Here is a 19,944-nt window from a genome sequence, read left to right as displayed (position 1 = left end):
TGTGCATGGTTTAGTAAAAACCATTTGGAAATTACTACAAATTCAAGCTATTCAACTGGGAAAAGATGGAGATAAGGCTGTTTGGAATCTGTACGGAATCAGGTTAGTTTCACATTGATTTTATTTAGATACCATAACAACTTTTTGTCTGATTTCCAGAAAAGACATACATAAAATGTTGATACTGGCTTTCTGTCTATCTGTGTTTTTCCTGTTTGGTTTTTTTTTTTCCTTCACTGTGCAGGTAATCAAGCACTGGCACAGGTTGCCCACAGAGGTTGTGGAATCTCCATCCTTGGAGACACCAAAACCTGACTGCATGTGATCCTGGGCAGCCTTCACTAGCTGGCTCTGCTTGAGCACATGGGTTGAATTAGATGACCTGAGGAGGTCCCTTTCAACCTAAATGATTCTCTGATTCTGTGGGTTTTTTGGTTGAAAGGTTTAAGGAGTTTTATAGTACAGGAGTAAGATAAGCTCAAAAGGGGCAATGGCAACATGAAGGCTGTGTGCGAGAAAGAACGAATAAATACTGGGACTTGTTCAAATACAGTAGCTGCATGATTGCTAATAGTCCTTTTAATAAGTCTTTTATTTTAAGACTGTGGACTACTTCCCTCTCACTTGTTTTTCCTGCTTTATTCCTATTACCAAAGTAAGGTTCCTGAATGCTGTTAAAGTAGTTGCCATGTAAAAATAAATGATTTAAAGATGCATCCAGAGCTACTCATATAAAGCTACTTGCTTGTCACGCAGTAGCAGCCTTCCTAAGGGACATCTTAGTGACTTCGTCCAGCTCTTGTGAAACCATGAGTCAGGGCTGACATTAACAGCCGCTATTGTGTCTTTTCTGGAGAAGGTCCCAGCTCGGTAGATGTCATGAACATTTTTCAAGTTGCTTTTTATGCAGTTAAGAGGTATCATTTTAGCAGGCTGTAGCTATAATGCTTTAAGGATATGAAAGTCACTACTACTTCCCCCCCTTTCTCTCCTTCCCCCCACCGAAAGAAAAATTGCTGGTAACATACAAGGAAGGTGAAATTCAATTGTTCAGAATGGTTTAAAGTAATAGAGAACTGAAGATAAGCAGCAGACTTATACTTAGCCAATACATTTTTTGTTTTTCCTTTTGCTTCCAGTTAGCTTTAATGAAGAGAGATGTCAGGTTGTTTGACTTAGTTTTGAATATCTAGTAGGTCAAGGTCCTGTGATTTTGAGATCTGATTTTTGGTTTCTAGTGTACAGAAAGGCCTGTCTTTATTCAGTGACTTGTTATGTAACAATTTTTGTAGTTGTGTTTTATCAAGTGCCATTAAAACTTAATTTCTGAAAGAAATGAAAGAATGTATACAATAACTCACCAACAGTAGCCCTCTATTACAGTGTACATATATTATGCTGTTAACTATGCAAAAGTATTCCATACAGAAATTATCAATGAAGAATCAAAAAGCACCAGTATGTTCTCAAGTAGTTTGCTATTGTCATCTCTCTTGGGACATTTTAAAACCAGTATTACAGGGTAATAAATAAATTTGGTTTAATGTTAAAGTTAATTCTGGACAACAGAATTACTTTTATAATACTGTTTCTTGGGATGATGTAATATCATGAACCGTTCCTGAAAAGAAATGGGAGAAAATGATGTCTTGTATTTTGGGGGTTTTGTTTGGTGTTGCATTGGGTTTGTCTGGGATGGAGTTAAGCTTTCCCCATAGCAGCCATCATAGTGCTGTGCTTTGCATTTGCAGCCAGAACAGTGTTGATAACACACGGGTGTTTTGCCTACTACTGAGCAGTGCTTTCTCTCCAGCCCACTCCCACCCCTTCAAAGGCCAGTAAGGTGGGGGTGGGCAAGACTTTGGGAGGGACATAGCCAGGACAGCTGACCCAAATTGACCAAAGGGATATTTCGTACCATATGACTTTGTGCTCAGCAATAAAAGCTGAGAGAAAGGAGCCGGGGGCAGGGGACATTCATTATTAAGGCGTTTGTCTTCCGAAGCAACCGCTACACATACTGAAGCCCTATTTCCCAGGAAGTGGATGGACGTTGCCTGCAGTTGGGAAGTAGAGAATAAATATTTTTGTTTTCCTTTGCTTTCATGTACAGCCTTTGCTTTTTTTTATTAAACTGCCTTTATCTCGACCTACAAGTTTTTAATCTCGTTTTCTCCCTGTCCTGCTAAACAGGGGGAGTGGGAGAGCAGCTTGGTGGGCACCTGGCGGCCAGCCAAGGTCAACCCACCACATAGGTTTTCTGATTTCATCTGGGGAAGCTTCTGTAGTTTTAATGCTGGGATTCTCCACTTCCTGTAAGCAAATTAACCTTGGAAGATAGAGAAGGGAATACCTCTGTTCCTACAGAAAGTGGGAAATATTCCTTTTACCCTGGTAAGTTGGTAGAAAACTGCCTCACGTATCACTGAATTTTGGGATTCCTAATTGTTTCCATAAGCTGTGTAAGTACCACCATTTTATTGGGGGGTGGTTTTTTGTTTGGTTTGTTGTTTTTTTTTTAATAACTAGTATTCCAAAGGTGGATAAATACCAAAACAAATATGCTGGGGTTTTTTTAAGGATGTGTGTAAAAAGTGATGTGATTTTTAAATTCACATATGGGATGATCTGCACTTTTTGTTATGAAGTTAGGACCAGCTGTAGCAGAAACAGAAGTAGTCTGCAAGTTGATCTCAGTAGAACTGAGTATTCCCAGTGTATTTATTATCTCTCGTCTGGCATAAAGTTGTCTGTTTCCTATGCATATTAATAAAACTGTCCAGTAACCTAAGCTCAAGCTGAACTGAGTGGGAGGGCAGGGAAGAGGGGTTTTTGAGGAGCGCTTTGTCAGCATTCTCGGTGCAGAGAATGGGTTATGACATGCATGTACAGAACTTTGGCTATAAATTTTTGCTAAAAGCTATTAACTTTTTTTATGAACTAGTATTTTACATTATTCTTAATGATTCACCATGCATGGTTTTTATTGTCTTAAAATTCTGGAGAGCTGCCAACTTTCTGAAATCAAAACTCAGAGCAGGTAGAAAAATGCTTTAAAAATGCCTATTTTATATAGTAAAGTGCTATTCCATCTTTCTGAAAGGGCCAGGGTCACAGCTGCATACATAGAAAAGTATGTTGACTGCAGATGTTGTTTCCTCACACAGAAAAAGCAATCTGTCACTGAATTTGTGCTCCAAATCAGACTGGAGCTCTCTTGTGTTCAGCGATGTAACAAAAAGGTTGAGATTACCTAAAAGTTAAAAATAATTTTTGTTTTATTGTTGCCCCTCACATAAGATTTATCTTTGTTTCCCTAGACACTTAATGTATTTACAGGTGGATAGCTGCTGTGTCTGGTTGTGCATTTTGCTTTATCCTGAACCCACCAGCAATAATTTGGGGTAGTAGCACTGTAATGTCATTTAAAGATGTGTGTTTTACAGTGCTGTGCTAGCAATTCTTAAGTTAGTGTTGACGATAAATTGCATCTACACACCTCATTTTTCCTACCGCTAATAGCGTTATTAAATGGAACTTTTTTGGGCTGTGCATTTTGGTGTTTCATTATTAATCAATGTTCCCTATGGAGCTTAGCTGATTTTTTTTCATCATCCAGTTCAGTGCAGTTATATTAGTTTCAGAACACACAATCTGTCATAAAAGGCTTGCTTTTTTTCTGGATAGTAAGCCATTTTAACTTTAGGCTTGATGGGTTACGTGCTGACTTTATGAAGGTTCCACTGTCTTCAGTGTCATAGCAGCACTTAGATGACTGGAGACATACTCTTCTCATTAGGAGAGGTAATTAATTCTTAAAATATGACAAAGATATTGAAATAAGCAGCTGCTATAACTCTGTATGTCTATACAGGGCTATGCACTTTCAAGGTCCCGGTACGGTATGTGAACAGTATTTCTAGTTGCTGCCTGATAAATGATCCCGTCTATGATCTTGCTGGGTTCAAGTACTAGACAGGCAACAAGTTTCTTGCCTCTTGCATGCTGTCATCTTGGAAAGTTGCAATGAGGCAATTACCTTAGCTTTTCTAGTCTTCGTACACAGATTGTAAAAGACTCTGTAACTTTAGTAAAATGTTTACAGAATCGAGGAAGGTGGACCTATGAAGACCATGTATTTAAGTTAACAAATTTTACAGAAATTGATGTGGGAAGTGCCAGGCTTCTAGCCCCAAATATGAAGGCGAGACCTGTAATATATAATACTTAGTATCTGTTTTCTGAACATGCTTCAAGTAGTCCATCACATCAGCCAGCTTTCTGAAAGTCCTTGTGTCTTCAAATTATATATTTGCCTGAACAGAAACACACCTTTTTGGAAGAAAAATTGTTTGAGGAGCAGAGAGAGAACCCAGCATAAAACAACAAACAAACCAAACCCTTCCCTCCTCCCCAGCCCCCCAAAAAACTACCTTCTGAGCTTGATAAACTGTTCCAGTGACTGATTCTTCCTCAGTGAAAATACATTCTCTTTTTTTTAGTCTGAATTTGTCACTTTCAGTTACCAACCTCTGATTCTTGTATGCTAGCTTGAAATTTCTTGCTGTATGACTTTTCTGTTCTCAATGAAGGTACTTAGGCTGCAATGACACTATCCCTTAATCTAATCCTTGTTACCTTGTGCTTACACCAAGAGATGTGTTTTTGCAGGTCTTCATGAGACAGCCATAAGAATAATTAAACTTCTCCAGATTTTTAATAACTGACTTGAAAGATGGGCACCAGAATAGGAGCATAGCCTGTAGATTGAGGGCAATGATTATGCTTTTTCCTTGGCACTTACCAGACGGTATCTGGAGTACCATGTCCAGGTTTGGGACCCCCAGTAGAAGAAAGAAGTGATAAACTGGAGCAAGTTTAGTGGAGGGCCTCTAGGATGGTCATAGGGCTGAAGCACATGCTGTTCGCTGAGGGAATTAGGCACATTTAGGCTGGAGGAGAGACCACCTGGAGCAGACCTAACAGCTGCCTTCCCCAGGGCTGAAGAATATATAGAATAGAATAGGCTATTTTAGTTGGAAGGGACCTGCAACGATCATCTAGTCCAACTGCTTGACCACTCCAGGGCTGACCAGAAGTTAAAGCCTGTTAATGCCTGAGGGCATTGTCCGCGTGCCGCTTGAACACTGACAGGCATGGCGCATCGGCCACCTCTCCAAGGAGCCTGTTCCAGTGTTTGACCACCCTTTCGGTAAAGAAATGGTTCCTAATGTCCAGTCTAGACCTCCCCTAGCGCAGCTTTGAGCCACGCCCACATGTCCTGTCGCTAGATCCCAGGGAGAAGAGATCAGCACCTCCTTCTCCACTTCCCCTCCTCAGGAAGCTGCAGAGAGCAATGAGGTCACCCCCCAGCCTCCTGTTCTCCAAACTCGACAAACCCAGAGTCCTCAGGCACTCCTCATAGAACATGCCTTCCGGCCCTTTCACCGGCTTTGTTGCCCTCCTTGGGACACATTCAAGTGCCTTAACATCCTTCTTAAATCGTGGGGCCCAGAGCTGCACACAGTACTCAAGGTGAGGCCGCACAGCGCTAAATACAGCGGGATAATCACCTCTTGACCGGCTCCCTATACTGTGTTTGATGCACCCCAGGATGCCGGTTGCCCTCCTGGCTGCCAGGGCACACTGCTGACTCGTGTTGAGCTTAATGTCAACCAGCACCCCCAGATCCCTTTCTGCAGGGCCACTCCTCTCCCAGTTTGTACTTGTGCCCAGCGTTACTCCGTCCTAGGTACAGGATTTGACATTTCAACATGTTAAATTTCATCCCATTAATCATAGCCCAATGCTCCAATCTATCCAGATCCCTCTGCAAGTCCTCTTGTCCCTTGAAAGAGTCAGTTTGGTATCATCAGCAATCTTGCTGATGGTGCATTCAACTCTTGCTTCCAGATTGTTGATAAATATATTGAACCCTATTCTGGCCCTAGAATTGAGCCCTGATGAACACCGCTGGTGACTGGTTGCCAGACTAATGTAGCCCCATTCACTATAGCCCTTTGAGCTCTGCCCTTCAGCCAGTTCTTCACCCAGCGCACTGTGCACCTGCTCATGTCACAGTTGGACTACTTGTCCAGAAGGATGCTCTGAGGGACAGTATCAAAAGCCCTACTAAAATCCAGAAAAGCTGCATCCACCGCCTTCCCTTCACCCACTATAGGTGGGTGACCTTATCACAGAAGGATATCAAATTAGTTAGACAGGGCTTTCCCTGTGTGAGCCCATGTTGACTGTGCCTGATGATTGCACTGTCCTTGAAATGCCTTTCAGTAGCACCCAGTAGGATTTTCCCCATAATTTTCCCAGGCACTAAGGTTAGACTAACAGGTCTGTAGTTTCCTGGGTCCTCCCTCATGCCCTTCTGGCAGATTGGAATAACGTTGCCTACCTTCCAGTCAACAGGGACCTCCCAAGATCTTTAGTAGTTTAAGAAGAAGAAAGATTACCAAGAATGTAGAGCCTTGGTTCTTGATGGAAGAACAATGGGCGATGAGCGTAAGTTTAAAGCCAGGAGTTTCTGAGTGAATATAACGAAAAATGTTTCACTATGAGCACTGGAGCAGATTGCGCAGAGAGCTGAGGTAAATTTTCTCTACGCTGAATACAACACTGAAGTAAGATGGCACCTGCACCTCTTGGAATTATCCCAGTCATAGGCTGCAGAAGACTTCGGCATCGAGATTGAAATCTACTGCGACCTGCTGCTTCCCCCCTCCCCCCTTTTTTTTCCCCCTATACCCATTAGGCAGTGGTACTTACGCAGCTTTTCAGAGTGATTTTTGGCAATTCCAAATCGAATCTCATCTAATGTTCTATTTGTTAGAACATGGATCAGTAGGTGTGCAAAACTATTTGCTTTCATGCTGCTGAGTGGTTTGGACGCAGCTTGTTATATTTTTGGTTCATGTGATTTTTCTAAATGCTAAGACAGCTTAAAAGCTGTTCAGTTAATCCAAACAGAAGGTTAAATATCTGCTCCTGAAAAGCTTGTCCAGCTACTTTTTTTTAAATCTTCTTCCTGAGTGTGTGTATAATCTCATTATCTTAGCACGAGATTGCCTCCAAATTTAACTTGCTTTTTTTTAACAGAGTAAGCTGAAAGCTCCTAGTTATTCTTTTATAAAGATTTAAATACAGTATGTTAAATTTCCCCTCTTTTAATCGTCATTAAAGAGGTGCCAGGCATAAGATGTCAGGTTCTATTGCTAAATTTCCTATTGTCTTTAGGTACAATAGCCTTGTAATTGCTCTGAGTTCCATTAGCCCATATGGGTGGTGATTTTCCTTGATTTTATTGCTCAGACACTATTTGTGGTTTTTCAGTTTATTACTGATTTTGTAATTATTTCCACTAGGTTACCTTACTAAGAATGTTTACTTCCTCGTATTTATATATTATGACAATAAATTAGCGTTATTTGCCATATTCATGGCAAATGTTTATGGCAAATAGATTTTTAAGATAGATTTGTGGTCATGCTTCCAAGTCTTGGTAGTGTACAGGCTCTAATGTGTCTGTATATGGAGATGACTTAGCAACAGTTTTCTTTATCTGACTTTATTGCATTCCTGTGGATTTTTGCTGTTTTCTTAAAGGCACGGTTGTCTTCATGTCTAAATAGAAAATTACCTGAATCTGGTTTAACCTTCTTGCTGATAAGTTATATTCTAAATATTCTCTTGATTTAGACTAACTGCCTCTGGGCTGATGTCCTGAGCACTGCAGTTAAGTCTCTCTCAATAAATACAAGCTTTTTCTTGATGCCTAAAAGGATATTAACAATACTTTTTGCTTTGTGAATATCCTTCCATGGTAAGAAGTGCTTTGTTAGTCAGAGCAAATTTCCTACATACTCCCACCTTAAGATGCAATGTAGTTTAAAGCTTTTGAAGAGAAGCAGTTGACCGAAACTTATTTTCTCTTCAGATATCTCAGAGTTCTTATTGAGATTGTTTTGTAGCATGTAAGGACACTGCAATTATTTGCTGTTACCTGAACTACACAGCTGCAGAGTTCAGTGGGTCATATTGTCATATTTGACTGTTGTCTTCTATTGAAGTAGATATTTGCAGTTTCCTTGGTTATTAGCTTTATTCTGACCACATTGCGAAGAAAACAAGAGGCATTAGGCATGTATGATAGTCTGTAACCAGCTTTCGTAACTTGATGGGCTTCTCGTTCAGCTAATGGCGGATATTACTCTCTGATTATCCTCAAAACTAATCAGTAGCCCAAAATTCAAACAATGTTAACATTGAGAATGTAAAAATAACATAATAAGGAGCACTCTTTTGGTTTAAGGATATGTCTGCTACATGATGTTTTTTCAGAAATAGTACCTTACTAGGCATAGCATAACTCTAAACGTTCCTGTTTATAGCAGGTGAGTATTACCTCTTTAGCTCACTTAAGGGAAGCCTTAATACACCATCACATTATGCAATTCAAATTTGCAATGTAATGGAAAAAATTAGATACATTTTTAATTCTTCTATGGGATTCTTGCAGATCTCATTCACTTCACATGGAGCTGGGTTTGCTTGGTGCTGCTCAAGATGAAGCCTGTGTTGTAGCACAATGCTATTGAACACGAGTATGTCTCAATTAATGTTGTCTTCTGTAATAAAAAGACTACTTCAGATCTTGGGCTTTCTGCTCTTCACAGGCTTTTAAAACAACAATAATAAACAAACCAAATACCGTTATAAATCCTTTCTAAAAGGCTTATTTGACTATATCACTCACTGTAGTAAAATTAACAGGATATCAAGAAAACTAACAGTTTCTTCACCGGAGTGTTCCATATCAGCTATCCTTTAAGTGAGACAGCTCCCATGCATGTAAGTCAGTTGGCCTGTAAACACTTGCAAGGAGCCTTAATGTTATGTTAGAGCTGTGTGTGAGATGTGGGTGGGTGTGCTGTCCTCATCTCTTTTTTTTTTTTTTTTTTTTTTTTAATTCTTTCTCACTATTTTATTTAAAAGGTGCGGTAAGTGTCTGAAACTGAGGCAGTCTTTCTTGAGATGTACCACGTAAATTGGTGGGTCTCAAATCATCTAGCGCTGTATAGGTAAAACTGACTGACAGTCTCTCTGGTGTTTAGCACAGGTTTGTTGGACGTGAACAGGAAAGATGGTTAACCAAATTGAAGGTGGTGGTCTGTAGCATCTGCAGTTCCTAGATTTGTGTACCTCTCTGTATGGCCACCAGCCTCGTATGGTGTGCATGCATTTGTTGCCTTTCCACTTATTCGTATAGCCCTGCGCTTTCGTGTGTCTAGCAGATCTGTGGGAATCAGTAAGACTCTTCTCTTCCAACTTTTCTCTCTTGTTATTAGGAAAGTTGTTTCTGCTCTGAGAGCAGGGAAGTATCTGATTGTCTGTTAAGCCCAGAGAAGAATCTACACTACTCTGCTTGTAGCTGGCTGAAACAGGAAAGGGAACTGGGGGAAATAAGGACACTTAGCAGGCAGGTGGGAGTAAGGGGGCCAGTCACAGCAAGGACAGTGGGTAAACTCCAGAAGGAGGTGATGCAGGTAGTGATGAACCTGCCTTCGCATCACCAGTTGTTTCCAATTCCCCACTTCTCCAGGAAATTCAATATTCAGACTCTCAGATTCTGTTTTCCTTTCGTACGCTAATTTACTCTAGTCAAATGACTTTCGTTTTGCTTCTGACAGAACAAATCACATACTTCAGGCTTCCCTCCTGCCCAGCTTTTCCTCCATCTGCTACTGTACAGGTGTAGTCACTGATGCGAGTGTCACACTTCTAGGTGGTGTAGATAGCCTTCAGTCATTGACTTTGGCGGTGACGAAGGTGTTGATGATAGATTAATCTGAGAAGAACAGGTGACTACTAGGCCTCAGTGACCCTTTCAAATGCAACCATTGTCAGAGGGCTGGCAGTAAAGTGGAGGTCTCTAGGTTAGTGGTATGGCCAGCCTTTTTTCCTTTCCTGCTTCTTTCACCACCTAAAAAAAAAAAAGGAAAAAATAAATATGTTGGGAGCAGATTTAAAATAGTGCATGGGATGATGGTCACCTCAATTTGTCTCAGGTGCTGAAGGTTTGTACTTATGCTTGAAATACTGGACTGATGTGTGACGTGTGGTTCAAATCTTTCTGTGGGTATTACTGGGAACCTGCTAGACCCTAATGCTGCTACCAATGACTCAAATCAGGCCACACATTCGAACAGTGATCCTTAGACATTTATTGAAAAAAAAGAAAAATCAGACCAAGATTTTTCGAATAGAGATTTTGTTTTAATCTTGTTTCCTGAAGTTCCTATAAAATGTGCTCTTTTGACAGTGTAGCAGTCTTGGCAAAGCTGGTAAAGGGAGTTGGTAACACCAGGTGGTTAAATTGTCTATTTCTACAGCTGCTTTTATTTTGAAGATCATTATTTTGCACACTCGCTTTCTGCATTATAGATCCACATGTGATTTCTTTGTGTTTCAGGAACACTCCTCAGCCATTAATCAGTGTCCTTGAAAACAGACCTGATTGCTGGCCAGTTCTACTGCAGCAGATAACAGTATTTTTCCATCAGTGTCCAGAGAGGTAAATTAATGAATAATTAAAATGTAGATAACTGAATCGTATCAGTGTAACTTTTTTCTTGAAGGCAGCTGCAATGAGCAGTAAGAATTCTGTCTTTTGAAAAAGACAATTATAAAATGTAATGACTCCATTTAAAGGTTAAAAATAGAATATTAATAAAATACTAGAATAATCCATCAAAAATCGATTGTTATAGTTTTTTTCCTCAGTCTTTTGTGTTGATATAATTTTCGTGGATGAGGAAAAATTCCAAAATTGATAGCAGCTTTGGAAATTTTTTTAAAAATAAGTAATTTTGATTATTTGCTTTGTCAAGATTTTGACTGCTTAGTCTTTTAAAAAAGATGACTAGTATAACTCATCTATACAAAATCGTGGGATGATAAAGGGAAAGCACAGGTGATTATATCTCATGGTAAAGGATAAGGTCTTTAAAAATGATGTATGCTTCTCGATTTAAAAAAAAAAGAAAAAATCAGTGGCACAGCCTTATTATAAAATATCTTCAACAATGACCAAGTATCCAAGCTACCAACAACTTCAACATTTCTTCACGCTTACCTCCAAGGAACATGTCCAATAAAGCTTCAGTGTAAGATACCAAATGCTGTAGCAGCCTTAAAACCAAATGTTTTCTGTGATTTTACACCTATATGTATGCTTTTCAGAAAAAAAGTATCTCTTCTGTTTCCTGCAAGACTCGTACACATCCAACAGAGTAATAGTACAGTGAAATTGACTTCTGTATTCTGTTTCTCTGAGTAAACAAATAAGTTTATTAATCTTTTAAATTTCTGGTGGGCCTAGATGACATGATCAACAGTAAGACTTTCAAGCAAAAGTGTGTTTTGTTCAACTTAATTGATCAGAGTATTTTTAAAATACTGTTTGCAGACTTGTTCTACCACTCAGCCGCTAAATCTGGGACTCGTGAAGAATCCTGTCAGGTGTCTGAATGATGGAATGAACTGCAGATTTTTTGCTGGTGGCTTGTTTTGAATTAAAACATGAGTTGTTTTTCCTGAAAAGGAAAATATCTTAAACTTCCTTTGCTGCTTTTTGGGCAAAGGTTTTTGCGGAATAAAGTTCTAGACTAAGCATGTAGAATCATCGAATCGTTTAGGTTGGAAAAGACCCTTAAGAACATTGAGTCCAACCATTAACGTAACATTACCAAGTCCACCACTAACCATGTCCCTAAGCACAAAGTCAACAAGCGCCACATATGTTGATGTAGATCTATTACTGAGTTCTTTGTAAAGCTCTGCATCAGGGCTGAGTCTTGTTTAAAACTTACTTTTAATTTTGATTCCCTGTATATTTGTTAATGTATTGATCATTAGCTTTATTTGATTGTTTTAATAATGTCAAGAACAGCTGGTATTCCTAACATGGTCAAGCCAAAAGAATTGTTCTGTGATAAATTTTTTACTGGGAAGCCATCTTGGTTAAAGCAGTTCCTGTTTCATGTAATTATTTAAGACCATTGGGCAAAAACTGGCATGGAGTGGATGGTTCTTTTTAATTGAAATTAGGTTTTATGTGTTTTAAAAAGATATTTCTGAATATCTCTGAGCATTTCTGCCCAAATGCTACTTCAGAATGGCACACTAGTTTCTCATGACATTTAGCAAAGAAAGTCACTTTCTTGAATTATGAGAAAAACAAAAGAATAAAATTAAGAGTGTCATAATCTGCAAGTACATATTGAGTAGTATTCATGCTTAAATACTGAGTCTTCTCACAATTGCGCTTCATTGTATGGTTGCTGTGTAAGGTCTCATGACAGTACTTTGTGCTAATGAGTCAAAGGTTTTTGGTGAGATTTAGTAATGCCTTTCGTAACACCTTTCTGTTAATTGCATCGTGTAAATTATTGCAGGGAATGTCACATTGCTTGGGTTTTCTTTGTCGTTTGTTAAGGTTTCGGTAGAAAGCAGTCTTGGCAAACTTATTTCTTGAACTGCAGGGCACAGAGTTCATGTGTTGGCATAATGGCTCCATTTCTGAGATACCTGTATTGCGAACCATCTCAGTTACGGGAATATGCTGAACTGCGAATGGGTTTACTTAAGATCTTACTTCAGCCTCATGGTCCAAAGCACAAAGAAGCACCCTCTGTGCTGGAATGCCAGATTCTTCAACTTCTGTGTGATATGATTCCACACCTTCAGGTACAGTTGTTGCCTGATCCCACCTTTTACAAATAAATGCTATCAAAGCAATCATAGCATTATTATTATTGCCTTTCAAGTGTGCAAATATAGCATTCTCTTCCATTTCCTATAGATCTGATTTGTTGGTAGTACAGAAATCTAACAAACTGGGTCTTTCTTGTAGAAGGTAAAACTTTCTAATTGTACAAATCTGATACACCTGGTAAGATGTAAATTGAAACAAATGTTTACCATAATTGCTTGCCACTGGTTGCCTCAGTAAAGATACAGTAAACTTGTAGAGATGCTGTAAGAGAGAGGGAATGTTGTTAGATGGTAAGATATTGTCAAAACCATGCAATTTTTAACTTAACATGGCTAATATTAAAATGAAACAAACTATATGAGAAGCATGATTAAAGCACTCCTAAATATTCCTTCCTTGCTCTTCGTAACAGAGGGATTAATGCACCTGAAGACAAAACTTAATCTATCTGGAATATGCTGAAGTTTTTGAATGTACTTTTAAGTTGCTCAGTGATACTTGCTAGGAGCTAGGGATTTAATCTTTCTGTCTCCTAGGGGTTAGGGTGTCGGGTGCTGTTAAGGTTAATAGCTCTGCTTTGCCTCGTGCTTTATTGTGACATTGGTTAAGCTTTTTTGTACCTATGTACCTTTTCCTTCCTCTTTAATATTAGAGCAACATCTTTAGTTTCAAATATATTCAGTCAAACACGAGGTGCTGTGCTATTATTGCCATAGAGAAAGGGTTTGATAATATTGATAATGTAAAGCTAAATAGGCTTGATATGAGGATATTTGGTAGCATCTTCCTCCTGAGGAATTTTACTAGTAAAGTCAACTTTCTACTGGTAGCTACTTTTCCCAGTCTTTTGGACGAATAATAACTTGTATTATACACATTTGTCTTGGTTCAGGTCTACTCTTTGTGATGACAGGTAGATGCTGACTTTTTATAGTCACGGGGACATTTCTGATTTTGTCTTGATTCTACCTGACCTTCAGTATAACATTGTGTCCTGAATGTATGATCAAGCATTTGACTCGGTAACATTTAGCCATAACAATGGCACTGAAGAAGACTTATAAAATTAGTTTGAATCTTTCTTTCCTTCATGCTTGTTGGCAATTCTTTTTTTTTATTAGAAATGTGTAACATTTTTTTAAACTCAGATTAATACTTGCATGTTTTTGTCTTGCCTGAGATACAACTTTCACAATGGAAAGGGAAATACTTCCTTCAAGAACCCTGTTTGATGGACTGTTTTATAACCTGTTATTCCTTCTCCTGTTTTCTTGGAAGCTCAGGTTCTTCTTGGCCTTCCTTTAAGCTTAGCCTTATTTAATCCTCTGTATAGTATAAATGCTGAAATGCCTCCTGGTCATTTTGTCTGACAGTATCAACCAAGCGGTCAAAAGTACAGCTCGTCACTTGCAGACTTTACTGCTGAAAAATCCAGTGGACATGAGGCTTCTGATTAGAGCAGATTAGTCCCTTGGAACAAATTCTGTGAATAAAGATGGGGATGTTACCCTTAATGCTGGCTCCAGAGCTTGGATTGGAACAGCTGGGTTTGTCTGGAACTAGAATTTTCAAGAGCAGAAATGCTGTCATCTAACACATTAGGATTTTGAGGCAACCTGCTTCTTGAAACCTCTTCACTTGGCTTCCAAGTATGGAAATACTGCTTTTGGGTATCACACTTCAGCTTTTCATTTTTGTAGTAGGTAGATTATGTGGTGCTGTAGAAGCAGATAACACCACTGCCTTTCTCTTTTGAGACGTGTTCAAATCTTGGTTACATTACAGAGGAAATACCCCAGAGCAGAATGTTTCCATACAAGAATATTTACCTGCTATATGAAATCCCCACATCATTTGTTTTATGTTGCTGAGAGAACCCGGAGAGCTGAATTAATGTGCTATTGCTTTTGAGGAAAAAGGGATTTTTCTCATCAGCTACCAAGAAATCTTTTTATACTTTCACATGTTTCTAATTTTACTTCAAAACATTAAATAGCAGTTCATGTATGGTTTTTGCAGGGAAGTTGGATAAGAGATTCCTGGGTTTAGTTTGTAAATGTATTTCTTCAAAGTCTTAGTAATATTTGCGATGGAAACATTGCAGAGCTAATAGAACTAATTCTAAACTTGGGGAATTCTGTGTGGATAGGGAAGGGGAACTAAACCAGAATGTGTTTTGGTTTTGTTTTGTTTTTTAACTACCTCTCTACAGCTTAAAGACTTACTGCAAGTTACAGAAGCCTTGTTTTTTCTGAAAGAGCTATTCCTCAGCCTACTGCGCTATCCTGTGTTTTGGAAAGTTCAGTTATCCCAGTTTTGTCTGCAACTGTTATGCTTCTGTGAAGTGTGTTTAAATGTAACAGGAGAATGCTCATCTTTGATCTCCTTAATAGAGGACAACTTTGAGTTCTTAAAAGAGGTAAGAGTTCATGGGGGAAAAAAATAAAATAGTTGTATTAAATTTCAAGAGTGTCATGTTTAAGGCAGTATTTAGAGACATTGATACATGGCATTCATCTGCAAGTGACCAGTGTTGTTTCAAAAGCTTGAAATTTTTTTTTTTCTTGGTTGAAGACCTTCAGAAGGCAAAAACTTAACTGGTTCTGTATATATCCGTTAACCTTTTAGTATGGGAGTTGGTTTAAATTGGGCTAAAATGTTTTGGACAAAGTAAAAAATTAAAATGTTGTAGTTATTCAGTTAAAATGCTGTTTTTACAGTATTCATATTCTTCATTGCATGTGCTGTGTCACTGTGTCACCATGATTCATGAAGAAACTCCTTACAGTTTTGGTTGTTGTCCATTTGTACTGTTTAATGCCACTGAAAAACAAAGAAGACTTGAACCTCTTTCTTTTTTCCCTTGTAGGTATTTCCAGTGGAACAGTGTATAATTGGACTAGCGCTTCTACTGCTGCAAGCGCCAGAAAGTCAGCAAAAGTCTGTCTTGAGCCTAGGTAAAGCTCTTCTTGTGAAAGAGGAATCCACATTCTTAAGACTGTGTGTTTGTTTCTTCGTGTTTATGAAAATAAGCACTGCATTTCCCTGAAGTTGGGTTGGGCGGTGAAATGTTTTTTTATAAGCAGGATTTTTCCTGAATTTAAAAAGTAACATTTGATCTAATGGCAATAAAGATAAATTTTCCTACTACACTGACTTTTTTCATGGATGTTACTGTATTCTAAGCTCCCTGCTGTCTTGGAGCTTATCTGTTTCATTTTTGAGTCAACAACAGGATATTCTCAGCTGAGATTCATGCATCCTGAATGGTTTCTTTTGACATATGTTAAGAGAGCAGGCATGACAGTCATGGCAATGTTTGGCTGAGCTTTCAACTTAACAGTTTTGATTAGTGGAGTTTTTCTAGTAAAAGCGAAGGACTGTGCTACATTCCATTATTGTATTTCTTGCTGCCATCAGGTACTTTGCTGTAAACAATAGAAATATATAGGTCTCTAAATAGAATTGGAGTTTTACCAAAAAATCTTTTGCACTTCAACTCTAGTATGCACATGCTCTAATTCTGGGGCTGTTACTTTGCTTGACCAGAGTGTTTCCTAGAAATGTTTGTCACGCCTAAAAGTACAAATCATGTTAGCTCTTTTTTCCCTACGTGATCTTTGTTTTTCCCCACCTTGTCTTAAATAGCCTACAAGCTCCTTTCCTGTTCAGAAACCCAGAACATCTCAACCACAGCCCTTACTTTGGTGATGCCTGTGCTACAGATCTTATCTTCTACAACAGTTGGGGACTGCCTATCAGAGGATGATTCTGGAACTACCAGGCAGCAGCTGGCTATAAATCTTTTGGGAATATTACAGGAGGAAGGTGTGAAGGATAAAAAGGAATTGGTAAAGTTCTAAGATTTTTTCCTTCTTTTGGGGCAGGTAGGGGATGCGTTTAACAATTTTGCTGCATTACACCTAGCTGCTTGGGAAAGGCTTTACATGTGTGAGCTTCGTTGTGTAGTACGTTGTATGGAAACACTCAAAAATATGTATAGTCCATAAAACTAGACTACTGGTGAAGTGGAAGTATGTTTGTATGCTAGATATTGTTTTACTAAGGAGGTGGGATGATTTTTTTACTTTTAGAGACCATATAGATTAAAGAATTCATCTGCATTATTAATCAAGTAACAGGACTTAATAGAAAACAAGGTTATGTATACTTAGTTTGTCTCTTTCAGACTTGCTTATTCTACTCATCTATATCCTTTTCCTTACCATTCTACGTGACTGTTAGGTACCATTCTTTCTGCTTTGGCTGAAGAAAGTTACAGAGCACATAAATCTCACTTATCAAATTTCAGCTCATTATCCTGTTTTTTTAATCTCTGCTGTTGTTTTATTCTTTTTATTTATTTACTTATGTCCCACTTAGCTGCCGTCCATCCATTTGTCCCATCTGTTCTGAGAACAGCAAGTCTCTTTGATCAAGATGTGCTTAGCACTGTGGAAGCTAAGCTCCCTTTCTGCTTTACACCCCTGTTATGTGGTGTGGGGAGGGTGGTGATGTGATGAGTCGGAGACAAAGATGCCAATTCTGAGTTCTGCCATGTCTCTTTGTCCTGGAATCCCTCTCCAACTTCATCTTCCATTTCCACAAATTTGGAAAGGCAAGCCCATTTGTATTCCTAATGAAAGATAAATGTTCTAAAGTTCACTAAAACTAAAGCCTACACTCCTTATTCTACTCTGAAAGAATAGTCTGTGGGATGGCTTTAAGTACAGAATGCTGCTCACTTGCTCTTAATGGGACTTTCTAGGTGACAGCCTGTACAGATGTCACTGGAGGCTTGTTTCAGTGAGAGGTGTTCCAAGTACTTCAGTCCTCTATGCTCTGTGTCACTGGCCCATCTGTTTTGTTTCCTGTGGTGTTTTAGAACCTAGTTGAACATCTTACAAGACTACTAGGTTACTGTAGGATACAGGTTACAGTACATTGTATAACACTGGCTTCCTGTAACAGAACTTTGTTGTACTAATTCTGGTATTCTCCTTGCTTCAAAAAGCATGTGAAAGCTTTTCTCTTAAGGGCTTAAATAATTTGTGATGACTTTAACTTTTTTTGTTAGCAATGTTAAACTGAAAAGACACTTCTTTTTGGTGGGAATTCTCTAACAGTCTCTTCACTTCTGTCTCACTGATAGACATCCTTGTGGAGTTCATAGCAAGTAGCATGGCAGATCTTTGGTAATACATGTTTAGCAATGAGAATGGGGAAATGGTCACTCATTTTGCCTGATTATTGTTTGTAAAATTTTGCCAATAACCTTTGGTTCTCAACTGGAAGATTAAAAAATGTAGAATTTCTATTTAATGTTCCCATGGGTTTAGTTCGTTTGTGTTGTAGGATCAGATCAGTGCTAAGAGAATACAATCTTTAATGAATTCTCTTTACTTAGACTTTCCTCACACTGGAAATGGGCAAGAAAAGAGGTAGGAAAAAGAAAGCGTTACATCCACAGTGAGCAAGCTTTGAATAAGAGTATGTAAGAGCAAACGTAATTAAGTTATGGTATATTTTCATAGAATCACAGAACAGCCCAGACTCGAAAGATCATCAGGTCTAGCCTTTCATGGGAAAGGGAGCCTAGATGAGATGATACAGCACCCCATCCCATTGCATGTTGAAAACCTCCAGCGATGGGGGCTCTCCATGTCCCTGGAGAGGTTGTTCCAGTGAATGATTGTTTTCACTGTAAAAAAAATTCTTTCTTATATCAAGATGAAGCCTCTCCCAGTGCAACTTGTACCCGTTGCGCCTTGTCATGTCCATGTGGCTCCTTGTGAAGAGAGACATTCTGTCCTCTTAGTAACTGCTCTTCATGTACTGGAAAACTGTGGTGGAATCCCCTTGAGCCTTCTCTTCTCCAGGGTTAAAATACCTAACTTAAAGGGGACGTTGTCCAGCCCTTTGATTATCTTCATGGCCCTCCTTTGGAACTTCTCCAGTCTGTCTGCATCTTTTTTTGAATTGTGGGGACCAGTACTGGACCCAGTACTCCAGGTGCAGCCTGACAAGTCTCTATCTCTGCTAGTAATGCCCCTGTGGATGCAGCTCAGGATCCAGTTTGCCTTGACTGCTGCATTGGTGCACTGCTGACTCGTGACCCCCAGGTCCCTCTCAGCAAGGCTGCTCCCCAGCCACACAGATCGTAGCCTTGGGCTCTTTGGTTATGTCATCCCAGATGCAGGACTTTGCACTTGTCTTTGTTAAACTTCATACAGTTCTTGCTAGCCCACTCTTCCAGCCTGTCCAGGTCTTTCTGAAAGACGTGTCCACGTCACCAGCCAATTTGGTGTCATCAGCAAACTTGATGAGGGTGCTTTCAGTCCTATCATCCAGATCATTTATGAAGATGTTGCACAGCATGGGACCCAGTACTGATCCCTGGGGGATACTGCTTGTTACAGGCTGCCAGCCTGACTAAAAACCATTGATCACCACTCTGAGTGTGGCTTGTGAGACAATTTCCCACCCATCTGTCACAGATGGAGAGATGCACTTCACCCGTAAGAGAAAAGCAGCAATGTGTTCATTGATATAAAACAGCGATTTAACAAAGTTTGATAGTAAATAGGACAGTGGTTTAACAAGATTTGATGGCAAGGTACACTTGACTATTGACTGCGTAGAGGACAGGGTCAGACAAAACTGTTAGGGACACCCTCCCGTTGAGTCACGAGGTTCAGAGAGGACCCCCTTGCGTTCTAAACTCCTTCCCTTAGAGGAGTCTTGGGTGCGGCTAGATCCAAACTTAGTCCCGGACTTGATCAACGGTTTATGTCTAAAGGATTATATGTGCACAATCAGTCTAAGATACAATCTTAGCGAAGCTTACGAAGTTTAGCAAGCTACTACTTACCGAGGATCTGTTGTGGCAAGGAATCTCTCAATATCAAGGAGTAAGGGATCTCTGCGGCAGGCATAACCTTGAGAGGCATCAGGCATCCCTACTCAAGGGGTCCTACTCAAGGGGAGATCCTGTCATGCAGCCCACTGCCATGCAGGAGAGCTCAAAGGGCTCTTGGTCTGCTCACTATTTATGGGGGTAGGATGATTGACTCATAGTCATATTTGCATACCGACCACAGATCTTAGTTTCTTCCAAATTTGGTTTGAGTCTGACATTGGCCAGCGCTGTGGTTAGG

At 39.4% G+C, this 19,944-nt stretch overlaps 1 protein-coding gene across 1 annotated transcript in view; it reads left to right on the top strand.

Annotated features, from left to right (window-relative positions):
* The window catches only part of FOCAD (focadhesin), a gene marked incomplete at its 3' end in the record, with an annotated part of 88,412 nt that overhangs the window by 8,589 nt on the left and 59,879 nt on the right, over positions 1 to 19,944 (top strand). Inside the window, exons 4-9 of the mRNA XM_009573739.1 lie at positions 1 to 102; positions 10,484 to 10,585; positions 12,555 to 12,759; positions 15,000 to 15,206; positions 15,657 to 15,744; positions 16,436 to 16,638. The exon at positions 1 to 102 is cut by the window's left edge and continues 2 nt beyond it. Of these exons, the coding sequence (XP_009572034.1) occupies positions 1 to 102; positions 10,484 to 10,585; positions 12,555 to 12,759; positions 15,000 to 15,206; positions 15,657 to 15,744; positions 16,436 to 16,638 (907 nt within the window). The remainder of the gene's footprint in view (positions 103 to 10,483; positions 10,586 to 12,554; positions 12,760 to 14,999; positions 15,207 to 15,656; positions 15,745 to 16,435; positions 16,639 to 19,944) is intronic.

Source organism: Fulmarus glacialis, unplaced genomic scaffold (genome assembly GCF_000690835.1).
Source record: "Fulmarus glacialis isolate BGI_N327 unplaced genomic scaffold, ASM69083v1 scaffold3953, whole genome shotgun sequence".
In the NCBI taxonomy this organism is placed as follows: Eukaryota; Metazoa; Chordata; class Aves; order Procellariiformes; family Procellariidae; genus Fulmarus; species Fulmarus glacialis.
The sequence above is the reverse complement of the archived record's forward strand: the minus strand, read 5'-3'. Positions and strand labels throughout refer to the sequence as shown.